Here is a 19,729-nt window from a genome sequence, read left to right as displayed (position 1 = left end):
ACACACACACAAGTTGTTGATGGTTCTCATACAGCCAGGCCGGCCTAGAATTTGCTCTGTAGCAGACCTTATGGAAACCTTCAACTTCTCATCTTTGTGCTTGGATGACAAGGGCACCATGACACAGCTTTTGACAGAGAAAATGTTGCCAATAATAAAAAGAGGTTCTATGAACCGCTGAAACCCATTTAGACATGCTAGACAATAGATGTGCCTTCATGGTGAAGGCCTGTAACCCCAGGTACTCTGGAAGTTGTGCAATAAGAACAGCAAATCAAAGTCTGCCTAAGCTACAGAATGAATTCAAGAACAGTGTGGATAACTTAGAGAAATTCTGTCTCAAAGTGAAAAAAAAAAAAAAAAATCCAAAATGGCGGGGAATACAGCTGAATGGTAGAAGGCTTCTTTTAGGATGCAGGTTCAATCCCAGGTACCCATTCCAAGGCTGGGATTTTTTTTTTTTTTTTTTGCATTGAGCTACATCCCTATCCCCTATGCATTCATTCTACGTTGTTTACAAGAAAAGATAATCTAAGGTAAAATGCTCTGTTCTGAATTTTTCGGGAGGGTGTTACTGACATTATGAATAGTGAACAGTTCTTGACTAGACATAGCTGAATCATCCAACAAATATTTAACTGCTGCCTGATACATACAAAGCACTGTGCCATGGGTTAAACTCACTGAGATAAAACACATTTCTTTGATGACAACAAGCTCGCGTAAAAAACGCAAACGTGGTTTCTAATGGCCTAAAAAAAGTCTTTCCAGTTTGAGAGGCAAGGTTTGCGAGCTAACAACCTGGTTTTTGGTCTTTTCACGCTCTGTACTCGAATTTGATAAATCAATCTAATCTATTTCATCTATTAAACTGAGATTAATAATAGATGAGAACTGCTTGTTGCACGTCTTCAAAAAGATAAGCTTTGTAAAAATGAACTTAAAGGCATGGTGGTGCACGCCTGTAACTCCTAGTAACAGGGAAACAAAGGATTCGGAGTTTGAGGCCTGCCTTACCTACACGAGCCACACACAACAAAATAAAACATGAAGATCACGGGAATGGTAGCTGGCATGCTCACTCGAGCTTCGGGCTCTTTAAGTCCCCGAAGCCGATCCTCGCACACACGCGGCCAGCCACCGCTCAGTCAGTCTTCCCCGGAAGACGCTGAGTCCGTTTCCGCCGGCAGATCTTCGCGGTGGGTGTGACCACCAGCCGTCCGACCCACACACTGTGGGCGGTCCTCCGTCAGGCGCCTGCGCCGGAGGCGGCCGGAGACCGGAAGTCCGGGGGCGTGGCGAACCGCCCCGACAGCCGGCTCTCGCGCTGAGGCTGGGGGCGCGCGCAAGTGCGCGCTCGTCCCCGCGGCCGGCTGCGTACAGTAGTGACGGCCGCGCGGGAGCGGTCACATGACCACAGCGGCTGCCTGTACAGTAAGAACCCAATATGGCAGCGGCGGCAGCAGTGGCAACGGCAGCAGGACCGGCCGCCCTGTAGACCCCCCCGCGCTGCGCGCCTCCGCGGCCGCCTCCTCGCCGAGTCGCTGCTCCGGCCCGACTTCTCCTTTCTCCCCACCTTCCCCGGCACCGCGGGAAAAGCAGTGCAGGGCGCAGCAGGCAAGGGAACGCAGCCGGAGCCGGGGCACGGAAGCCTCCCCGTCAGTTCAAGACCCGACATGAGGGAAAAGGGCCGGAGGAAGAAGGGCAGGACCTGGGCGGAGGCCGCCAAGACGGTGAGGAGGAGGGAGCAGAGGGGAAGGCCGGCGGGAGTTGGTTTTCTCGCCGGCTGCCCGGCGCGGGGAAAGGGAGGTCACTCGGCCCCGCGGCCGGGTTGAGGGGCACGAAAGCGCGCGCGGAGGGCGGCGGTTAGGGTCGCGCCGGCGAGCCCCGAGGAGCGCGAGGCGTCGGCGCGGGGGGTCCGCCGCGCGGCCGCCGCGTCTCGCGGGGGGCTGCGGCCGGACCCCTCGGCGTTGTGCGGCCGCCCGTCGGGCTGCTGTCGCGGTCGCCCCCACGCTGCCCGCCCTCGTCTCGGCGGCAGCGCGTGTTGTGGCTGCCCAGTAACCGGTTCTTCTCCCCTGTGCGCCGCGGAGAGCCCCGATTGGATGCAGACAGGAGGAGGCTCGGGTGTGCGGCCAGCCCCGGAAAGGCGAGGGGAGCGCTGGAGCTCCGTGGCGTTCTCCCGCCGAGGCAGACGTGCCGCCAGACTCGGGGGCCCCCCTTGGCTTAGCTGGCTCTGGGAGCCAGCGTGAGGTCACGAGGCTTTTGTGTTTGCCGTCGGAGCTGAAAGTGCAGGAGGTGTTTAGAAACGAAGTAACAGGTGGGACTTGGAGAATTTTTTTTTTTTTTCTGTTTCCGTAGAGACCTACTCTGAATAAGGCAGCAATGCATGGTGGGACGTGTAGTTTACCCGGCTTTCAATGTTTTTTTGTTTTTTTTTAAGCCAGAGTGAAGGTGGACCGACGAAATTATGACAAGTGCCCCCCCCCCTTTGTTTTGGTATACGAATTTAGAAGTCATTTAAGAATGAGTAACCTTGTTTTGAAAAGTTTTAAAACGCATTACTTATGAAGAAACGGAACCTTAAGGAGAAATTGAAGTTCCATTGTTGAATGAATAACAAAAATAACGTTAAGCAGTAGTAGCATTTCAACCTCTGTAATAGTGGACAACGTAGTGTTTCCTAATAAGTGAACCCTTATAGGTTTTAAAATTTATTTTCTTCTTAAGGGATGACTGTGTGTATGTGTTCGTATGTTTGTATGTTTGTATGTATGTATTAGGGGTGGGCTGTGTATGTGGACATGGAGCACACCTAAGGGGTGATAGGAAACTTGTAGGAGTTGGTGTAGGTTCTAAGGATTGAACTCAGATTATCATCAGGCTTGATAGTCAGCACTTTTACCCACCTGAGTAATCTTGCTGGTCCTGGATTGTTTATTAATTTATTTTCTGGTTTTCTGAGATCAGGTTTCTCTTTGTAGCCTTGACTGTCCTCGAACTCACTGTGTAGACCAGGCTGGCTTTGAACTCAGAGATCCCTCTGCCTCTGCCTCCCAAGCCCTGGGATTAAAGATGCGCACCACCACTACCAGGTTCTGATTTATTTTTTTAAATGAAATTAAAAAAAAAAATCAAAAGTAATGTTCTTCATGGGGAAATTTAGAAAGTATGTAGAAAATAACCCCATCAATTCACACGTCTATTGTCTAGTCTTGTTGCTCCAAATCTGAATTATATTGTTTATTCATTCTGTATTTTGTTTTTATAAGTCATGTACATTTGTTTGTTGAACGTTTTCCCCATATCCATTTATTTATTTTGAGGATAGCATCTCACCTAAATGAGTGCCTAAAATTTGTAGCAACCCTCCTGCCTTTGCCCTTTGAGTGCTGGGAAGCACCACTGTTTCCAGTTGTATGGGATAGAACTGAGGGCAGCGTGAGTTCTAGGCAGATGCTTTACCACTTGAGTCAAACCTACAGTCCACTTAGAGTCTGTCTTTGTGACTAGACTGATAGTTTCCTCTAAAAGACAACTCTAGAAATAATTCTTTTGGTGGTGGTGAGTTTTTCTTCTGCAGAAGTTTACTTTCTACCCAGTACTGCTTCCTGTTAATAAAAGAGAAGATGTCATTTTAGTTAAGTATACAAACCCCCAAATTATGTGAATTAATTTTAAGTGTCTGTGATGTATTTATTTACTTATTTCTTAGGCTTTATATCTTTGAGACCAGGTTTCACTTTATAGTCCAGGCAGGCCTTAACATTCAAAGTGGTAAGATTACAGGCATCTCAACAGTCTCTATACCTTTGTTTTTTGAGATGGACTCTTTGAGCCTGTTGTATAGTCCAGGCTGGCCTTAAACCAGAGAGCTGGGATCATAGACATATACTACCATGCCTGATTCAGTCTCTGCAGTACCGTGTGAATTAGGATCTTTCTAGGTTGAGTAGTTCAGTGATTAGGAGATTGTGATATATAGGAAGAATAATTTTGCACCTGTTTGGTTTCTTGCAATAATAAATTAGAACATTTGCTCATTTTGTGTTCCAGCTATTTATGTGAAAAATAATTACAAGAAAGTAGGTTGGGGAGATGGCTCAGTGGTTAAGAGTACTTACACACAAAGGCATCTTTACACAGCTATTTCACCAAAGCCTTTTTCCCTCATTAAAAAAAAAAAAATTGTTTTCTGTTTCATTTTGTAAGAAGGTATGTCTATGTGTCTATCTGGATGTGTATTTGGAGCTAGAGGATGACATCGGGTGCTTTTTCAGTTGCTCTCCATTTTAGTTACTGAGGCAAGGTCTCGGAAACTTGCCAGATGGTCTGCACATGTAGCTGGCCAGCTCGCCCTCGTCTCCGCTTTCCAAGCGCTGGTGCTATGAGATGGGGCCTCCATGTACACCTGGGCGTAGCATTTTAAAAGGCTGTGTTATGTGTGTGGGTATTCTGTCAGCATGTGTGTCTTTGTACCACCTACATACCCGAGGTCAGAAGAGGGCATCTGGTCCCCTGGAATTGCAGGTAAACATGCTTGTGAGCTGAGCTGTGTTCTTCTGGAAGAGTGCTAATCTTTGTAACCCCCACACCCTGAATTTTTTCCGTCTTCTGAGAACTGAACTTTGGGCGTTAGAGCTTGTTCTGTAAGTACTTTATCAACACTGAACCATCTTCCCACTTTTCTGTCCTGTCTTTATATTTCTGTCCTGAAAGCCCACATACTTCCTTCCTTGTTGAAAGCAAAAGAGAAAATAAAATAGGGGAGGCAGAGGCAGGCATATCTCTGAGGTCAAGGCCAGCCTGGTCTACACAGTGAATTTCAGGATGGCCCTGGCTACGCAGAGAAACCTTGGGTGGGGGTATCAATTTTGGATATTTAAGTTAGAAATTTCTAGAGAGCTGTGCTGGGGCAGGGTTCTAAGCCAATGTCTTGTGGGCAGAGTCAGGAATATCTTGATACCAAGACCAGTTTGCACTAGGAGCCAGGCCCTCTTTCAAAAAAAAAAAAAAAAAGTTAAGAAAATACTGTATGCTATAAAAGGACCTACTGCTGTTATCTCTTGGATTATGAAAAATTGAGAAAATAATCTCAAATTTGTTTCTCTTGCAGAGGACCCAGGTTCAGTTCCTACCACCCGAGAGGTGGCTTACACAACCATTTCAGTTCCAGGGGATTTGATGTCCTCTGCTGACCTTGGGTACTGGCCACACAGGAGATAAACATGCACGCATACATGCAAGCAAAACCCTCCTACATATAAAATACAATAAAATAATTTTTAAAAATTCTACTTAAGATAGTTATGATTGACATTTTGCTAAATAAACAAGCAGGTGGAGGTATATTACATAAAGTTCTATAATTTGCTTTCTTTATGAATATCATGGATGTCTTTTCATGTCAATAAATAAATCGGTGCCTCTTCCCCTGTTTTGAGACAGTGTTTCATGGTGGCAAGGCTAGGGAAGACTGTAAGTGCTAGAAGCCAGTGCGCAGGCGCAAAGAAACAAATGGGGACAGGTGTCTGTGCCCTCTCTCTAAAGACTTCCTTTTTTGTTGTTTTGTTTTTCTTTTGAGACAGGCTTTCTCTGAGTAGCTCTGGCTGTCCTGAAACTTGCCTTGTAGACCAAGCTGGCCTCCTCAGAGATCCACTTTCCGCTGCCTCTTTGGTGCTGGGATTAAAGGCATGTGGGCCACCGAAGACTGCCTAGCACATATTCTTACAACCAGGTCCTACTTCTTTAATATTTCTGCTACCTTACAATAAAGCTATCAGACTGCAGATCCGTCAATGACTTCATCCTTTAAGTCTTAGCTCCATGATCCATTCACTTTCCTGAATCCCCCTGTCTCATTAGGAACAAATCTTTCGACACTTGAACCTTTCAGGGAGATACTTATGTCAGAATATGATGCTATCTGTGTTGTTATGTGTTGAAAATATACACCACATGGCCATTGAGCACCAGAAATGGCTAGTGTGATTAAGATATGCAATTTATTTAATCTTAATTACTTGTAAAGAGCGGTATATGGCTAGTGGCTATTATTGGACAATACAGCTCTTCCTCCTCACCTCTAAAGTTTTTCAAGACAGGGTTTCTCTGTGTAACAGAGCCCTGGTTGTCCTGGACTCAGTTTATAGACCAGGCTGGCCTCAAACTCACAAAGATTAACCTGCCTCTGCCTTCCAATTGCTGGCATTAAAGGCTTGCACCACCACCCCTGGCTCTTGTGGACAATATAGAGCTAAAGTAATTTCCCAGGTGTATTGACTATTGCTGTTGGGGATTGGATGAGGACCTTATGTTTGCTAAGCAAGTGCTACATCCATGTGCATTTATAACGTCCTGTCCCCAACGTCCCCCCCCCCATTTTAATTTTTGAGACAGTCTCACTAAGTTGCCCACGCTTGACTTGAACTTACTGTGTAGCCAGGCTGGCTGTCCATCAGTGTACTGAGTAGCTGGGGTTGCAGATGTACACCAACATTCCTGGCTACTTGTATTTTTTGCTAGTAAACTTGGCTATTCAGATCCTATCCTTTGTCTTTTTTTATTTTTCTACCTTATTTCCTGGTCTTTTAATTTTTAAGTTTTATTTATATGTATGTGTCTGTCTCTCTGTGTGTATGCAACAGATTGATACTCAATTGATACTCAATTTCAAGTGAGTGTGCAGGTACCTGCAGAGTCTAGAAGAGGGTGCTGGATACCCTGGAGCTGGAATTAGAGCAGTTGTGAGTTGCCTTGCTCTGACATGGGTGCTGGGAACTGAACTTGGGTCCTGGAAGAACAAAACATTTTTAACCACCGATCTTAATCTCTTCAGCCCCCATTTCCTGTTTATTTGGCCTGTCGGTCTGTCTGTCTCTTTTTAAGACATTTACCTTCCCAGTGTTGGAATTTCCTTCAAGTCAATTTCTAAGTGTTTTATATATAATGGTGATTAGCCCTTTGTTATGGTACAGATCTGTTTCTCTATTTTGTCTTTTAAATGGGTTCATAGAGATTTTTTTCCTTCCAGTACAAATGTTTTTTTTTTTAATTTGTGTTTGGTGTGTGTATGTTGTGACTTGCATATGAAGGTCAGAGGACAACTTTTTTTTTTTTCTTTTTTTTTCCAGAGGACAACTTTTATGAGTTGGTTCTTTCCTCGTGGGTTCTGTAGCTCAAACTCAGGCTATCAGGCTTATTTGGCAAGGCATTTGTCTGCACTTACCCATCTTTCTGGCCTCTGTCCTGTGCATGTGCTAAAGTGTGCACCTCAATATATATATATATATATATATATTTATTTATTAAGATTTACTATTCGTGTGTGTGTGTGTGTGTGTATTTGTGTGTGTCTATTAGTGTATATTGTGTGTGCAGATGTCCACAGAGGCCAGACGAGGGCATTTGACCCCATGTTTTGGAGTTACAGGTGGTTGTGAACCTGTGACTTTGGGTGTTGGGAACTGAACTTGGTTCCTCTGCAAGTACTCTTAACTGCTGAGCCATCTATCAACCCCCCCTGTACATATATATTTAATGTTAATGTGATAAAGTTGATCAGTCTTTACCTTTTCTTCTCTGTAAGTTTTGGGGGTCTTATGAAATTTTTTTTTCCATTAAGAGATTATAAATTGTGGTCTGGGATATAGCTCAGACTGAAGAGTGCTTGCCTAACATGAATGAATTGGTTCTGTCCCCAGCATTTCAATACATACCAGAATATATAGACGTTTGTGCCTTGTAATCAAAGGGTTTAAGATAGGAGAATCAAGGGTTCAAAGTTATTCTCTGCTTCATAATGAGTTTGAGGCCAGTCTGGGCTTGAGTCTGGGGAGGAGGTGTGTGTAAGGGCAGGGGGATTAAGTGATTTTGAGAAAGGATCTCATGTAGACTACACTGCCCTGAAACTTGCTATATGAGGATAACCTTGAACTCTTGATCCCCCTGAGTGCTGGGATTTCAGGTGGGTGCCACAGTGACAGGTTTATATAGTGCTGGGATACATGCAGTGCTGAGAATGAAATCCAGGCTTTGTGCATGCCAGGCAAGCAGTGTACCAGCTGAGCCACATCCCCAAGCCTCCATCTGGAGTCTTAACTCATTGATGTTTGAATTATTCAATAGCTGGTTTAGTGATACTCAATTTCAAGTAAATTGTTCCTTGGATGGTATTAGTGTTTTTCCTTCCCTCTCTTAATTTTTTTTTTTTGTTTGTTTTTGTTTTGAGATAAGGTCTTTGCAACCGGGTTTTATTGTGTATTCCAGGTTGGTCTCCAATCCAAGAGTGAGTATGAACCACCAACCTGACTCAAATGAAATACATTAATATGCTATGAAGTTTTCTTTATTGTATGTATTTTGTATCTTTATGTAAAAAGAGACTGGTAAAATAGAGAAATAATTTTTACCCTGGTGGGTATGGTATTAAAACTAGACAGGATGAGGCAGGTATGCCAGGAGTTTGGGGCCAACAACATGGGTTATATAGTAGGTTTTTGGCCAGACGGGGCTATATTGTGAGACCTTGTCTCAAAAAACAAACAACAGAAGAAGCAAAATGGCCATGTTGTGAACTGTGCATGAAAGAGGACAGGTTGCAAGGAATGAGAGGCAGCCTTTAGGAGTTGAGGATTAGCTAAGTGTTAACAGAGACTAGACCGTGACTGTGGAATGAGGACCACAAGGCTCAGAAGAGTTCATACTCTCAAGTGCACTTTGGTTTTCACAGCTTGGTCCAATTTGGTTCTTCAAGACAGGGATTCTCTGTGTAGCCCTGACTGACCTGGAACTCACTCTGTAGACCAGACCGGCCTCAAACTCAGAGATTCGCCTGCCTCTGCCTCCCAAGTACTGGGATTAAAGGCCCCTTGGTCTGATTTTAAGAGGACCAGTTAATCTGCTTGGAATGCTGACACAAAGAAATTGTGTGATAACTGTATATTATTATATATACAGTGTGAACAGTAAACGTATGTGACCTTAACCTAAATTTGATAATAAAATCTATAGTTATGAATAAGAATAAATACGTTGTTGAAGCTGTGTAGGGTTAAATTAATAAAATTTGAGAGTTTTCAAGGAACAAGGTCAATTAGACCTCAGTGTTTAAAAATGATGGGAAAGAGTTGGAGAGATGGCTCAATGGCTAAGAACATGAAATGCTATCGTGGAGGATCCAGATTTAATTCCCAGCACATGTAAGTTGAGTTACAGGGGGATCCAACTCCCTGAGACATCTGCATGCACATATGTATAACATACACATAATGCTTGCACACCTACACATAAAAATAAAGTAAAAATCTTAAAAGATGAGGGGTAAAAGGCTTAAAGGTGAGTAATATATGTAAGATTGTTGCAAACAAGGCACACGTTGAGAAGAAAGACAAAAAAAATGCTTTTTTGGTTCATTTTATTTTTTGTTTTTTCAAGACAGGGTTTCTCTGTGTAGTCTTGGCTGTCCTAGACTTGTTTTGTGGACCAGGCTGGCCTTGAACTCACAGAGGTCCACCCTCTATGCCTCCCTGAGTGCTGGGATTACAGGCATACGCCACCACGGCTGGCTAAAAAAAAAGTCAGATATTGCTACTTTACCTTTTAGTAGTGTGAAATATATTTAAAGAAAAAGGCTGAAAAGGTAGAGTGTTGAAGAAATTGATCTGATATATGTTTTTATTCCAGGAACTGTTACTTTTTATGCAGGAGGTAATAATGTTTTAGGTCGGTTGGGTCACATGTAAGATTTATTATAGAAGTCTAGAAAGTCCAGTGTGATTGGCTGTTTCTTTCTGTGGCCTACACATTGTTTTTACCTTATAGTTCTATCTATGTGTATTACACAACAAGGTCTCAAGTTCTTATGGTCTCCTGAAGCATGAGGAGGCTTAGTGAAGCTCTTTCATGCAATGAAATTGTTCCATTTCTTTATTACTATTATTTGGTTTTGTTTGTTTGGTGAGGTAGAGTCATTCAAGATAGCCATTCTGGCTTGGCAATTATGAAGTAGTTCAGGTTGGCCTTGAGTGCTGGGTTTATAGTTGTATGCCACCATGCCTGGCTTTTATTTATGCATAGTAACTATACATATAATGGGTTTCATTACAGTATTTTCATACATGTACATAATGAATTTTTGTCATTTAAAAATAATTTATTAAAATTTTTTGGTTTGTTTTTATGTGCATTGGTGTTTTGCCTACCTGTATGTCTGTGTGAGGGTATCAGATCTTGGAATTATAGACAGTTGTGAGCCTCCATGCAGGTGCTGGGAATTGAACCCAGGTCCTTTGGAAGAGCAGTCAAAGGATCACTGAGCCATCTCCCCAGTCCTCAATTTTTATCATTTTTATCCTTCATTATCTTGTCCCTTTTATTCCTGATGATCACCTTCCTCTTCCCAGCTAGTTACCCTTTTACTTTCTTTGTTAACAGTTTGGTGGCCCTGTGAATTGAACCCAGGTCCTTTGGAAGAGCAGACAGTGCTCTTAACCACTGAGCCATCTCTCCGGTCCCACACTTTCTTTCTTCCTTTTTTTTTTTTTTAGCCTACAGCACCCGGAATTCCCAGGCGGTCTCCCATCCAAGTACTAACCAGGCCTGACTCTGCTTAGCTTCCGAGATCAGACGAGATGGGGCGCGTTCAGGGTGGTATGGCCATAGACGCACACTTTCTTCTTAAGTTGTTTCACTGTGTTTGTTGTCCTCCCCATTACTCTAGAGAAAACAGTATATACCTACTTCTGCTTATGAGTATGTTTAGAATCACTATTTTACTTACCAGCATAAAGTACATGAGAATAGCCTATTATATTATGCTGCTTACCATATATTTGCTCTTTATTATTTTTAAAATTTATTATTTTATTTTATGTGTATGTTTTGCCTTTATATATGCTTGTATACACTGTGCATGTCTGGTGCCCTTGGAGGTCAAAGAGGGCATTGAACTCCCTGTAACTGGAGTTACAGACAGTTGTGAGCTGCCGTGTGGGTGCTGGGCATTGAACCAGAGTCTTCTGGAAGAGCTGCCAGTGCTCTTAACCTCTGAGACATCTCTTCTGCCCCTCCATTCCTTATGTTATTTTCATAATTTTTTGTTTCGTTTTTCGAGAAGGGTTTCTCTTGTAGCCCTGGCTGTCTTGGACTCACTTTGTAGACCAGGCAGAGATCTGTCTGCTTCCCTGAGTGCTGGGATTACAGGCATACGCCACTGTGTATGCCTCTCTCTCTCTCTCTCTCTCTATATATATATATATATATATACACACACACACATATACACACATACATATATATATACATATATACACATATAAATAAATATCTACATATATATCTGCATGTATGTATGCACGTACATTTATTTATTCATTCACTTATTTATTCATCCACTCATTTATTTGTTTGTTTGTTTATGGAGGCAGGCTCTCACGTAGCCCATATTGGCCTGGAATTCGCTATGCAGTCAAGGATGACTTTGAACTTGTGATCCTCCTGCCTCTGCCTTTTAAATGCTGGAGTGGGTCACTGTGCCTGGCTTGTGTTTTCATTATTTGTTGTTCAGATTGTTTCTGATAGTACTTTTCTGTCTTGAAAACTTTCAGCCATTCTTTTTGAGCATTGTCTCTTAGCAACAAGACTCTTAATGCTTTTTTGTGGGAGAGATCCTGATAGCTACCTCCAGGTTTGGTGAGTCTGTAAAACACATGGGGCTCAGCTTTTAGTCATACTAATATTGTCATTTTTTATGGCAAAAAATTCAGTTAAAATTTGAGTATGGTAGAAGCAAGACGTGGTACATGGGTTTATAATCTCAATACTTGGGGGATATGGAAGCAGGATTTCAAGTTTAAGGCACTTTAGGCTAGGAGAGACTTTGTTTCAAAAACAAAGCAAAACAAAATAAATCTGTGAAGATGTTTCAGTTGGTCAAGTGCTTTCTACTCAGGTAAAAGGACCTGAGTTTGGACCTTCACACAGCTAGCCCAACCTAACTGGTGAACCCCAGGCCCAAGTCAGAGAGTGTCTCAAAAAGGAAGGTGGAGGCTGCTAAGGGGAAATATATTTGAGGTTGACCTCTGACCTCCACCCACAGGCACACAAATATGAGTGTGTATGTACACACAAAAAATTAAAATGAAGTGAGCAAATGGGAAAGATGCTAGAGGTGAAATTTGAAAGGTTTCAAGAGTTTTCTGAGTAATATCGCACTGTACTTAGTTCCTCCAGGAATGAATTATGATAGGGAGAAAAATGTCAAGAAACAAAAAGTTTTTATTGAGAACAGGTTAGCATTTAGCTTGATTCCCAACTTGCAGAAGGAAAGCAGATGTTCATATAAACCACATGGTTTATACAGGAACATTTCTCTTCAAATCCAAGTTCCCATATACCAGTCAATGGCCAGTTGTTGGAGGTAGTACAAAATAAGGATAATAGTTACACATTTGCTCTGTTCTTCCTTTTTGCATATTCCATATAATAACTATTGCTAGGTGGTGGTGGCAGCGCATGACTTTAATCCGAGCGCTAGGGAGACAGAGGCAGGCAGATTGAGGCCAGCCTGGTCTGCAGAGTGAGTTCCAGGACAGCTAGGGCTACACAAAGAAACCCTGTCTTGATTCCTCCCCCACCCCACCCCCCCGAACCCAAGGAAAAAAAATAATAACTTCCTTCCTTCATTTATTATTCATTGGTTTTTCAAGATAGGGTTTCTCTGTGTACTTCTAGCTTTCCTGGAACTTGTTCTGTGGACCAGTCTGTAGAGGTCCATCTGCCTCTGCCTAAGTGCTAGGATAAAAGGCGTGTACCACCACTTCTTGCATGTGTGAGGTCAGAGACATTGTTTCTTCCTGGAGCTAGAGTTATGGGCAATTGTGAGCTGTCTGACACGGGTACTGGAAAATGAACTTGGTTCTTCATTTCCACAAGAAGTGCAGGAGCAGTTTGTGCTTCTTGTACTGAGGCATTTACTCAGTCCCAGAGAATAACTTAATTTTACCTTCATTCTGGAAGGATGTTTTGGATACGGTCTAACCCAAACTGGCTTTTCTTGCCTCAATCTCTTCAGTGCTGGGATTCTAGACATGTGCTACCATACCTGGTTAGATATTTTTGCTGGATACAAATTTGAAGGTTGGGAACTGGAGAGATGGCTTGGTGGTTTAGAGCACTGGCTGCTCTTGGAGGACCCAGGTTCAATTCCTAGCACCCACATGGCAGCTCACAACTGTCTGAAACTGCAGTCCTAGGAGCTCTGTCACTCTCACACAGACATGTGTGCAGGCAGAACACCAATGCACATAAAATAAAAATAAAAAATTTGAAGGTTGGTAGTGTACACAGCGAGCTCCAGGACAACCAGATTACATAGAGAAGACCTTATCTCAAAACAACAACAACAAAATGCTGTTTGTATCTAACCTAGCATTGGAATTTAGCCTTACTCTCTGGGAATGATTTGAATTGCATCTACTTATAATTTTCTTCTTTAAAAATTTTTTTAGATATATTTATATTGTGCATATGAGTTCTTTTTCTTATGTAAGTGTGTGCACCATCCTGGTACCTGAGGATGTTGGCATTAAATTTCTAGAGTTAGAAGTAGTAAATCACCATGTGTGTGTTGGGAATTGAATGAAGGAGCTGTGTAATGGACGTTTTGGTTTCTTTGTAAACAGTTATGTAAATATGTTTTTGTTTTAATCCCAAGTGTGGGATTTTAGCTGGGCCATCGTTTGTCCACACCTTTTAATTGTTTTGAGCGGGGCGTGGCTTTTGCCGGCTGGTAATGGCCTTCCACGTGCTTGTGGTGTGGAGAGGGGCATTCGCTAGGACGATGAGGTTATAAATATAGGAGCTGGGAGAGTATGGCATGTGGCATGTAGCAATTTGGAGATATAGGAGCAGACAGACAGACATCGGGGCACAGCGTCTTGAAGGAGACTGCTGTCTGTTTTTTGTTAAGGGAGATTGGTATAGCCCTAAACGAACCCTTTGACCCTAAACAGCCAGGAGAAGTAAGGCGGCCCTCTCTCCCCACTAATCTTCTCCCTCCTACTAGGATTGGGAAGTTGCAAGGGAGGTTGAGGCCTAAACACCCCAAATAGTTTTAAAAACAAGTATTACAGCGCTGCCAGTGCCTTCACTGCTGAGCTACTATGCAGCTGTTGATGTGCTTCTTGGATACATTGCTGTAGTTAAGGCTTTCACCAGTTGTAACTACTGGCAGTGCATGAAATCACAGCTTTTGCCATAGACACTTTGTCAGGCTAATAGTGCAAATTAAAAAAAAAATTTATTTAGAAGATATAGGAGCTTTGATGTTCAGTTATGATTAAATATTACCATACATAGTTAGAAAAATTTACACTATAAACATCGAAGTGTTTCTTACGAAATTATTTTGTGTTTCTAATTGTGTTTGATTTATTAACACTTCTTCCTTTTATTAGTTTTCTTCTAAATATTAGGGGTGTGTTGCTTGTTTTTGAAATACTCTTTGCCAAATACTGCGGGCTGGCCTGGAACTCAAGACTCTTCTACCCCAACATGCAATCCTGAGTCCATTTTTTTTTTCCCAATGCTTTAGTTTTTCTAGACACTGTTTCTCTTTGTGATGCTGGCTGCCCTAGATACACTTTCTAGACCAGGCTGGACTCTAACTCATAGAGATCTGCCTGCCTCTGCCTCCTGAGTGCTGGGATCAAGTATTTTAATAAGTATTTCTCGTTGATTTTTTCTTAGGCAATTTTGTGTATGGCAATATTTTTCAGTTTTCCTCCTGGCTATTTTTAGACTATGTTTTTAATTCGTGCATCTTACTTCACATAATACCAGCTTTATCACTTTTATGTCGTATTTGCAAATACTGTACTTCATATGTCCTTTGGAAAATAGACTTAAAAAAGGTGGAATTCATCAAAGGGAATATTTGCTTACATAAAGCAGAAAGTTCTAGGTTAAAGTAAAACTTGTACATAATAGGAAACACAGAAAGGACAGTCAAGAAGAAAACCTTTTAATCTTCCCACTCAAGGTAATGTAGCATAACCTTGTTTTGCTTGTGACATCATGCCTATGTAATATAGTCACTGACCTTGAAGAAATAATACTGGCTACTTTGGAGGAATTAGTGCTACTTACGTTTTGGGGGTGAAATCTAGCATAGTTCCCTAGATCCAGGAAGGGTGTGGCTTGTTCAAGATAGGGTTTCTCTGTATAGAACTCACTTTCCTGGATTGTAGACCAGGTTGGCCTTGAACACAGATCCGATTGCCTCTGCTTCCTGGGAGCTGGGATTAAAGGCATGGACCACCACACCTGACTGAAATTTGACTTTCTGAGGGCATAAAAATGTTCTTGTTTTTCTTCCAGTTTCACTAGCCAGCTGTTAGTCTGTTTGATAGTTTTTCTTCACTGCTTTTTTGGTTTCTTGTGTAGCACAGACTCTCTAACCTGTCTCACTTTGTGTGTGTCCTGTGTGATCTCAATGGCCACAGGAGTATTAGTTAACACTATTTAAAGGCTTTTGGGCTAATAAATACTTTTTGGTTTTGTTTTTCAAGGTAGAGTTCCTTTGTGTAACAGACCTGGCTGTCTGGAACTCACTTTGTAGACCAGGCTGGCCTTGAACTCAAAGAGATCCCACTCCTCTAAGTGCTGGGATTAAAGTTGTATGTTACTAACATTTAAATGTAAAATGAAATAATGTAGGTTATTCAAAATTTAGACTCTTCATCTTTGCACTTCTGGAATGAGTGTATAATAATTTGGTTATGTAATAATAATTTGGTATAATAATTATGGTAATTTAAATACTGCATTTTGCTTTGTTTTGTTTTGTTTGAGACAGGGTTTTATTGTGTGGCCCTGGCCTACTTGGCACTTGCTGTGTAGACCAGGCTGGCCTGTAACTTCCAGAGATCCAGTGCCTGCCTCTGCCTTTTGAGTACGATCTAAAGCCTGCACTGCTACTTCTGGTTAAGGAGTAGTATTAGTAAGTGCTTTAAGAACCTTGTCTGTTGCCCTTGATTCCTTTATACTGTTGATTTTTAACTTTTTTTCTGTTTAATCAGATTGTCATAAGAATAGTATGTAAGCCAGGTGGTGGTGGCGCACACCTTTGATCCCACACTCAGGAGGCAGAGGCAGGTGGATCTCTGAGTTTGAGGCCAGCCTGGTCTACAGAGTGAGTTCCAGGACAGCCAGGGCTACCCAGAAAAACCTGTTTCAGGAAAAGTGAAAAAAAAAAAAAGTGTTTTGTTTAAACAGTTTCAGTAGAAATTTTTTTTTTTTTTTTGTGAGACAAACACTGCCCTCCTGTGGCTAGAGTAAGGTAACAGTTTTCATTAAACTTGTGGTAAAAGAATATAATATGCCTACCTTGGGATCTCTCCCACATTCAAGAGTTTTCCTTTTTTTCCTTTACTTGCTTTAATTTTTAAAAATGTAATAGTTTAATGTACTATTTTTGCTCAGAAATATTTTGAGATTTTTTTTCTTCTCTAGATTTCTCTAGTGTATGCATATTTTTCTCATTCTTCTGTATATTTTTAGGGGAATTAAGATAATTAAATATAAACAGAAATTAAGTTATCGAAAGGAGAAATTGTCCTTTTTTGTTATTACTATTTATTTGTGAGTGCATGTGCACATAGCTCAGAAAACATCTTGCAAGAGCCACTTTTCTCCTTGCCCACGTGGGTCTTGCAGATTGAACTCAAGAAGTGGTGTCACACTCCTTTAATCCTAGCATTCTGGGAGGCAGAGGTAAGTAGATCTCTGAATTTGAGGCTAGCCTGTCTATCTGGCTCCAGGACAGTGAGGACTACATAGAGAAACCTTGTTAAACCCCCCAAAATAAAAAATTTAAAAAAAAAGAGAGAAGAAAGAACAGGACCTGGGACAGTGGGATGGATCTTCAGGTAATGGCACTTGGCACCAAGCCTGATAACCTGAGTTATTAGTCTGTAACCCAAGTCCTAGCACTGGGGAGGTGGCAACAGGAGGGTCAGAAATTCAAGTGTGTTCTTAGCTATGTAGGGAGTTATGGGCCTGGGCTGCAGAATTTGTCCTCAAACCAAATAAAAACAAACTATCAAATGCTTGTTTAAATCCTATGGGGAAATTTGTTTTTGAGACAGAGTCTACTATGTAGCCTGGAACTAACTGAGATCTGTCACCTCTACCTCCACTGCCAGGATTAAAGGAATGTGCCACCATGTGTGGCATCAGTTCTAGCACCAATCTTCTATGTACTAAAATTCAAAAGGTCTTAAGTTTTAGAACTTTTGCAGCTATCTGCATCTGTTTTACATTTCTATCAGCTAGTGGCTAGTTTCAAAGTGTGACACTGGTCTACAGCTACTGCCATGTTGCCTGGGTAGGTGTAGAAAGAGAGGGACAGGAAGGGAACATACCACAAAGCCTAAAAACAACTTGGGAGAATTCCCTTCTTCTGTGACATTAATTAGGAAGGGCTCCCTTTACTTCAGACAAAAATGACAAGATTCTTCTCGGAACACTTTCTGTCTCTGTCAGTATGTTCTTTGGTTTCAGGTCGCTGTTGAGTCTGAGCCAGGAGGTTATAGAGAAAACAAAACCAGGAAACCCACTTCTGACTATATAGTGTTTTTTCTAATTGTGGTTTTCATCTTTGAAGTCCTCAAATAACTGTTTCATCCATTCTGCCCAGACTTTTACGTTTAATAGGGAAGACAGAACAAACTACACTTAACTATCTTTATTGTATCCAAAACACTGATATAGATTTTTTTTTTTTAAAGAAGCATGGATTTAATTTAACAGTTGATTATGGTAGAGAACACATAAAGAGAGGTGTGAGGTCTTCTTTTATTTGCAGTCTGAAAGCAGAGAGAGGTAAGTGAGGCCTGGGGAGATGGCTCAGCAGTTAAGAGCACTGGCCGCTCTTCCAGAGGTCCTGAGTTCAATTCCCAGCAACCACATGGTGGCTCACAACCATCTGTAATGGAATCTGATGCTCTGTTCTGTCATGCACATGTACATGCAACTAAAGCTCTCATATACATAAATAAATAAAAAAGAGAGGTAAGTGTTGCACAGATACAATTTTAATAGTTACAGATGTATGTTCATTTATTTTATTTTATGTTCCTGCAATAGTAGTTTTTGATAGAAATAACTATAAGTACAGATGATCTCCTCCCCACAACACACACACCCCTAGACAGGGTTTCTCTGTGTAGCCCTGGCTGTCCTGGAACTCACTCTGTAGACCAGGCTGGCCTCAAACTCACAGAGATCCACCAGCCTCTTCCTCCCAAGTGCTGGGATTACAGGCATGTGCCACTGTGCCTGGCTCAGTCTTTTTTTTTTTCCTTTTGAGACAGGATTTCTCTGTGTAGCTCACTCTGTAGACCAGGCTAGCCTTGAATTCAGGGATCCACTGGTCTCTGCCTCCCGAGTCCTGGGATTAAAGGTTTGTGCCATCACATGCTGTTAAAATAGATAATCTTAAAATGTGTACAATTGGTAGGCCACAGATAGGGATGTGATACAGGAATGGAGACTAAAAGTAAACAGTGTCATATTCATTAATATGAGTAATTCAGGTGTTATTTTAGCCTTTTTGATACATTTGTACTTTAGAATTTGACTGTGATTGAGAGAAAAGATCTGAAGTCTCTAGATATTTATGTTTTAGATCTCATTATTGACATAGTTTTAATAATAGACAACTATAAGAGTGAGAACTTAAAATAAGAATTAATTTATTGTTATTTCCTTGTTTCTCAGGTCTTAGAAAAATATCCCAATACACCCATGAGTCATAAAGAAATTCTACAAGTTATCCAGAGGGAAGGACTAAAAGAAATCAGGCGAGTTATTCAAATATTACTAGTAATAATTGTGTTTGGTTAGAGTATTTGGTAATACTTAGTGTATATTGGTATTCTTTGTCCTTAACATGATTGGTTAGTGTGATATACTTCATGAACCTTGGATTTATTCATCTGTCGGTCTTTGGAGTTTTAAAGTCATAGTATTTATAAAATTAAAAATAAGTAAAGCAAAATTTTAAAAAATTTATTTAATTTTATTTTATGTGCATTACTGTGAAGGTGTCAGATCCCTTGGAATTGGGGTTACAGACAATTGTGAGCTGCCATGTGGGTGCTGGGAATTGAACCTGGGTCCTTTGGAAGAGCAGACAGTGCTCTTAACCGCTGAGCTATCTCTCCAGCCCAAGTAAAATTTTTTTATGAGCAGGTAAGTAGCTATCTTTCAAAAGCTCATGTGCTTTAATTCTTCAGAAGGTCTAGAGTCATCTTTAAGCCTTCACCTATCCCTTTGTACTTTTGATATACTGAGCTTGGTAATTATTGGATAAAAATTACTATATGTCAACTTTAGAAGTAGGCAGTGTGAAAAGAAATAAGATTTGTTAAAAAGAATGAAATGTAAATATTTAATCTTCAGATGCAGTGGGATGTGTTAATATGGTCAAATACACATTTCAATTTCTTACTGTCTTGTTGTATTAGTATATAATGATCATTGCATAATTAAGACTTTGTCATTAAGAAATGTTAAAATTATGTTATTCATTCTGTATATTGAGACAAATTTGGCTCTTTTTGTTGGGAATATTTCATAAAGATAAGAAATTTGAACCAAAAATTAGAACCAAAAAATGTTAGGTATGGTGAAGCATATTTTTAGCTTCAGTGTTCAGGAAGCTGAGATA

At 41.3% G+C, this 19,729-nt stretch overlaps 1 protein-coding gene and 1 non-coding gene across 2 annotated transcripts; one reads left to right on the top strand and one right to left on the bottom strand.

Annotated features, from left to right (window-relative positions):
- The first annotated feature begins 1,062 nt into the window (after positions 1 to 1,062).
- LOC129687537 (uncharacterized) lies at positions 1,063 to 18,903 on the top strand. The gene is made up of 4 exons (XM_055622002.1): positions 1,063 to 1,199; positions 1,254 to 1,377; positions 1,455 to 1,733; positions 18,778 to 18,903. Exons 1-4 carry the CDS (start codon positions 1,063 to 1,065, stop codon positions 18,901 to 18,903), a joined length of 666 nt encoding a protein of 221 aa, XP_055477977.1.
- On the bottom strand, positions 10,543 to 10,661 carry LOC129691415 (5S ribosomal RNA). The gene has a single exon (XR_008722460.1). It is a non-coding gene; the product is annotated as a 5S ribosomal RNA (ribosomal RNA).
- Positions 18,904 to 19,729: the final 826 nt, after the last annotated feature.

The sequence above is a fragment of the Psammomys obesus genome, unplaced genomic scaffold, assembly GCF_907164565.1.
Source record: "Psammomys obesus unplaced genomic scaffold, mPsaObe1.curated_primary_1811, whole genome shotgun sequence".
Lineage (NCBI taxonomy): Eukaryota > Metazoa > Chordata > Mammalia > Rodentia > Muridae > Psammomys > Psammomys obesus.
This window is presented reverse-complemented; position numbering and strand designations above follow the sequence as displayed.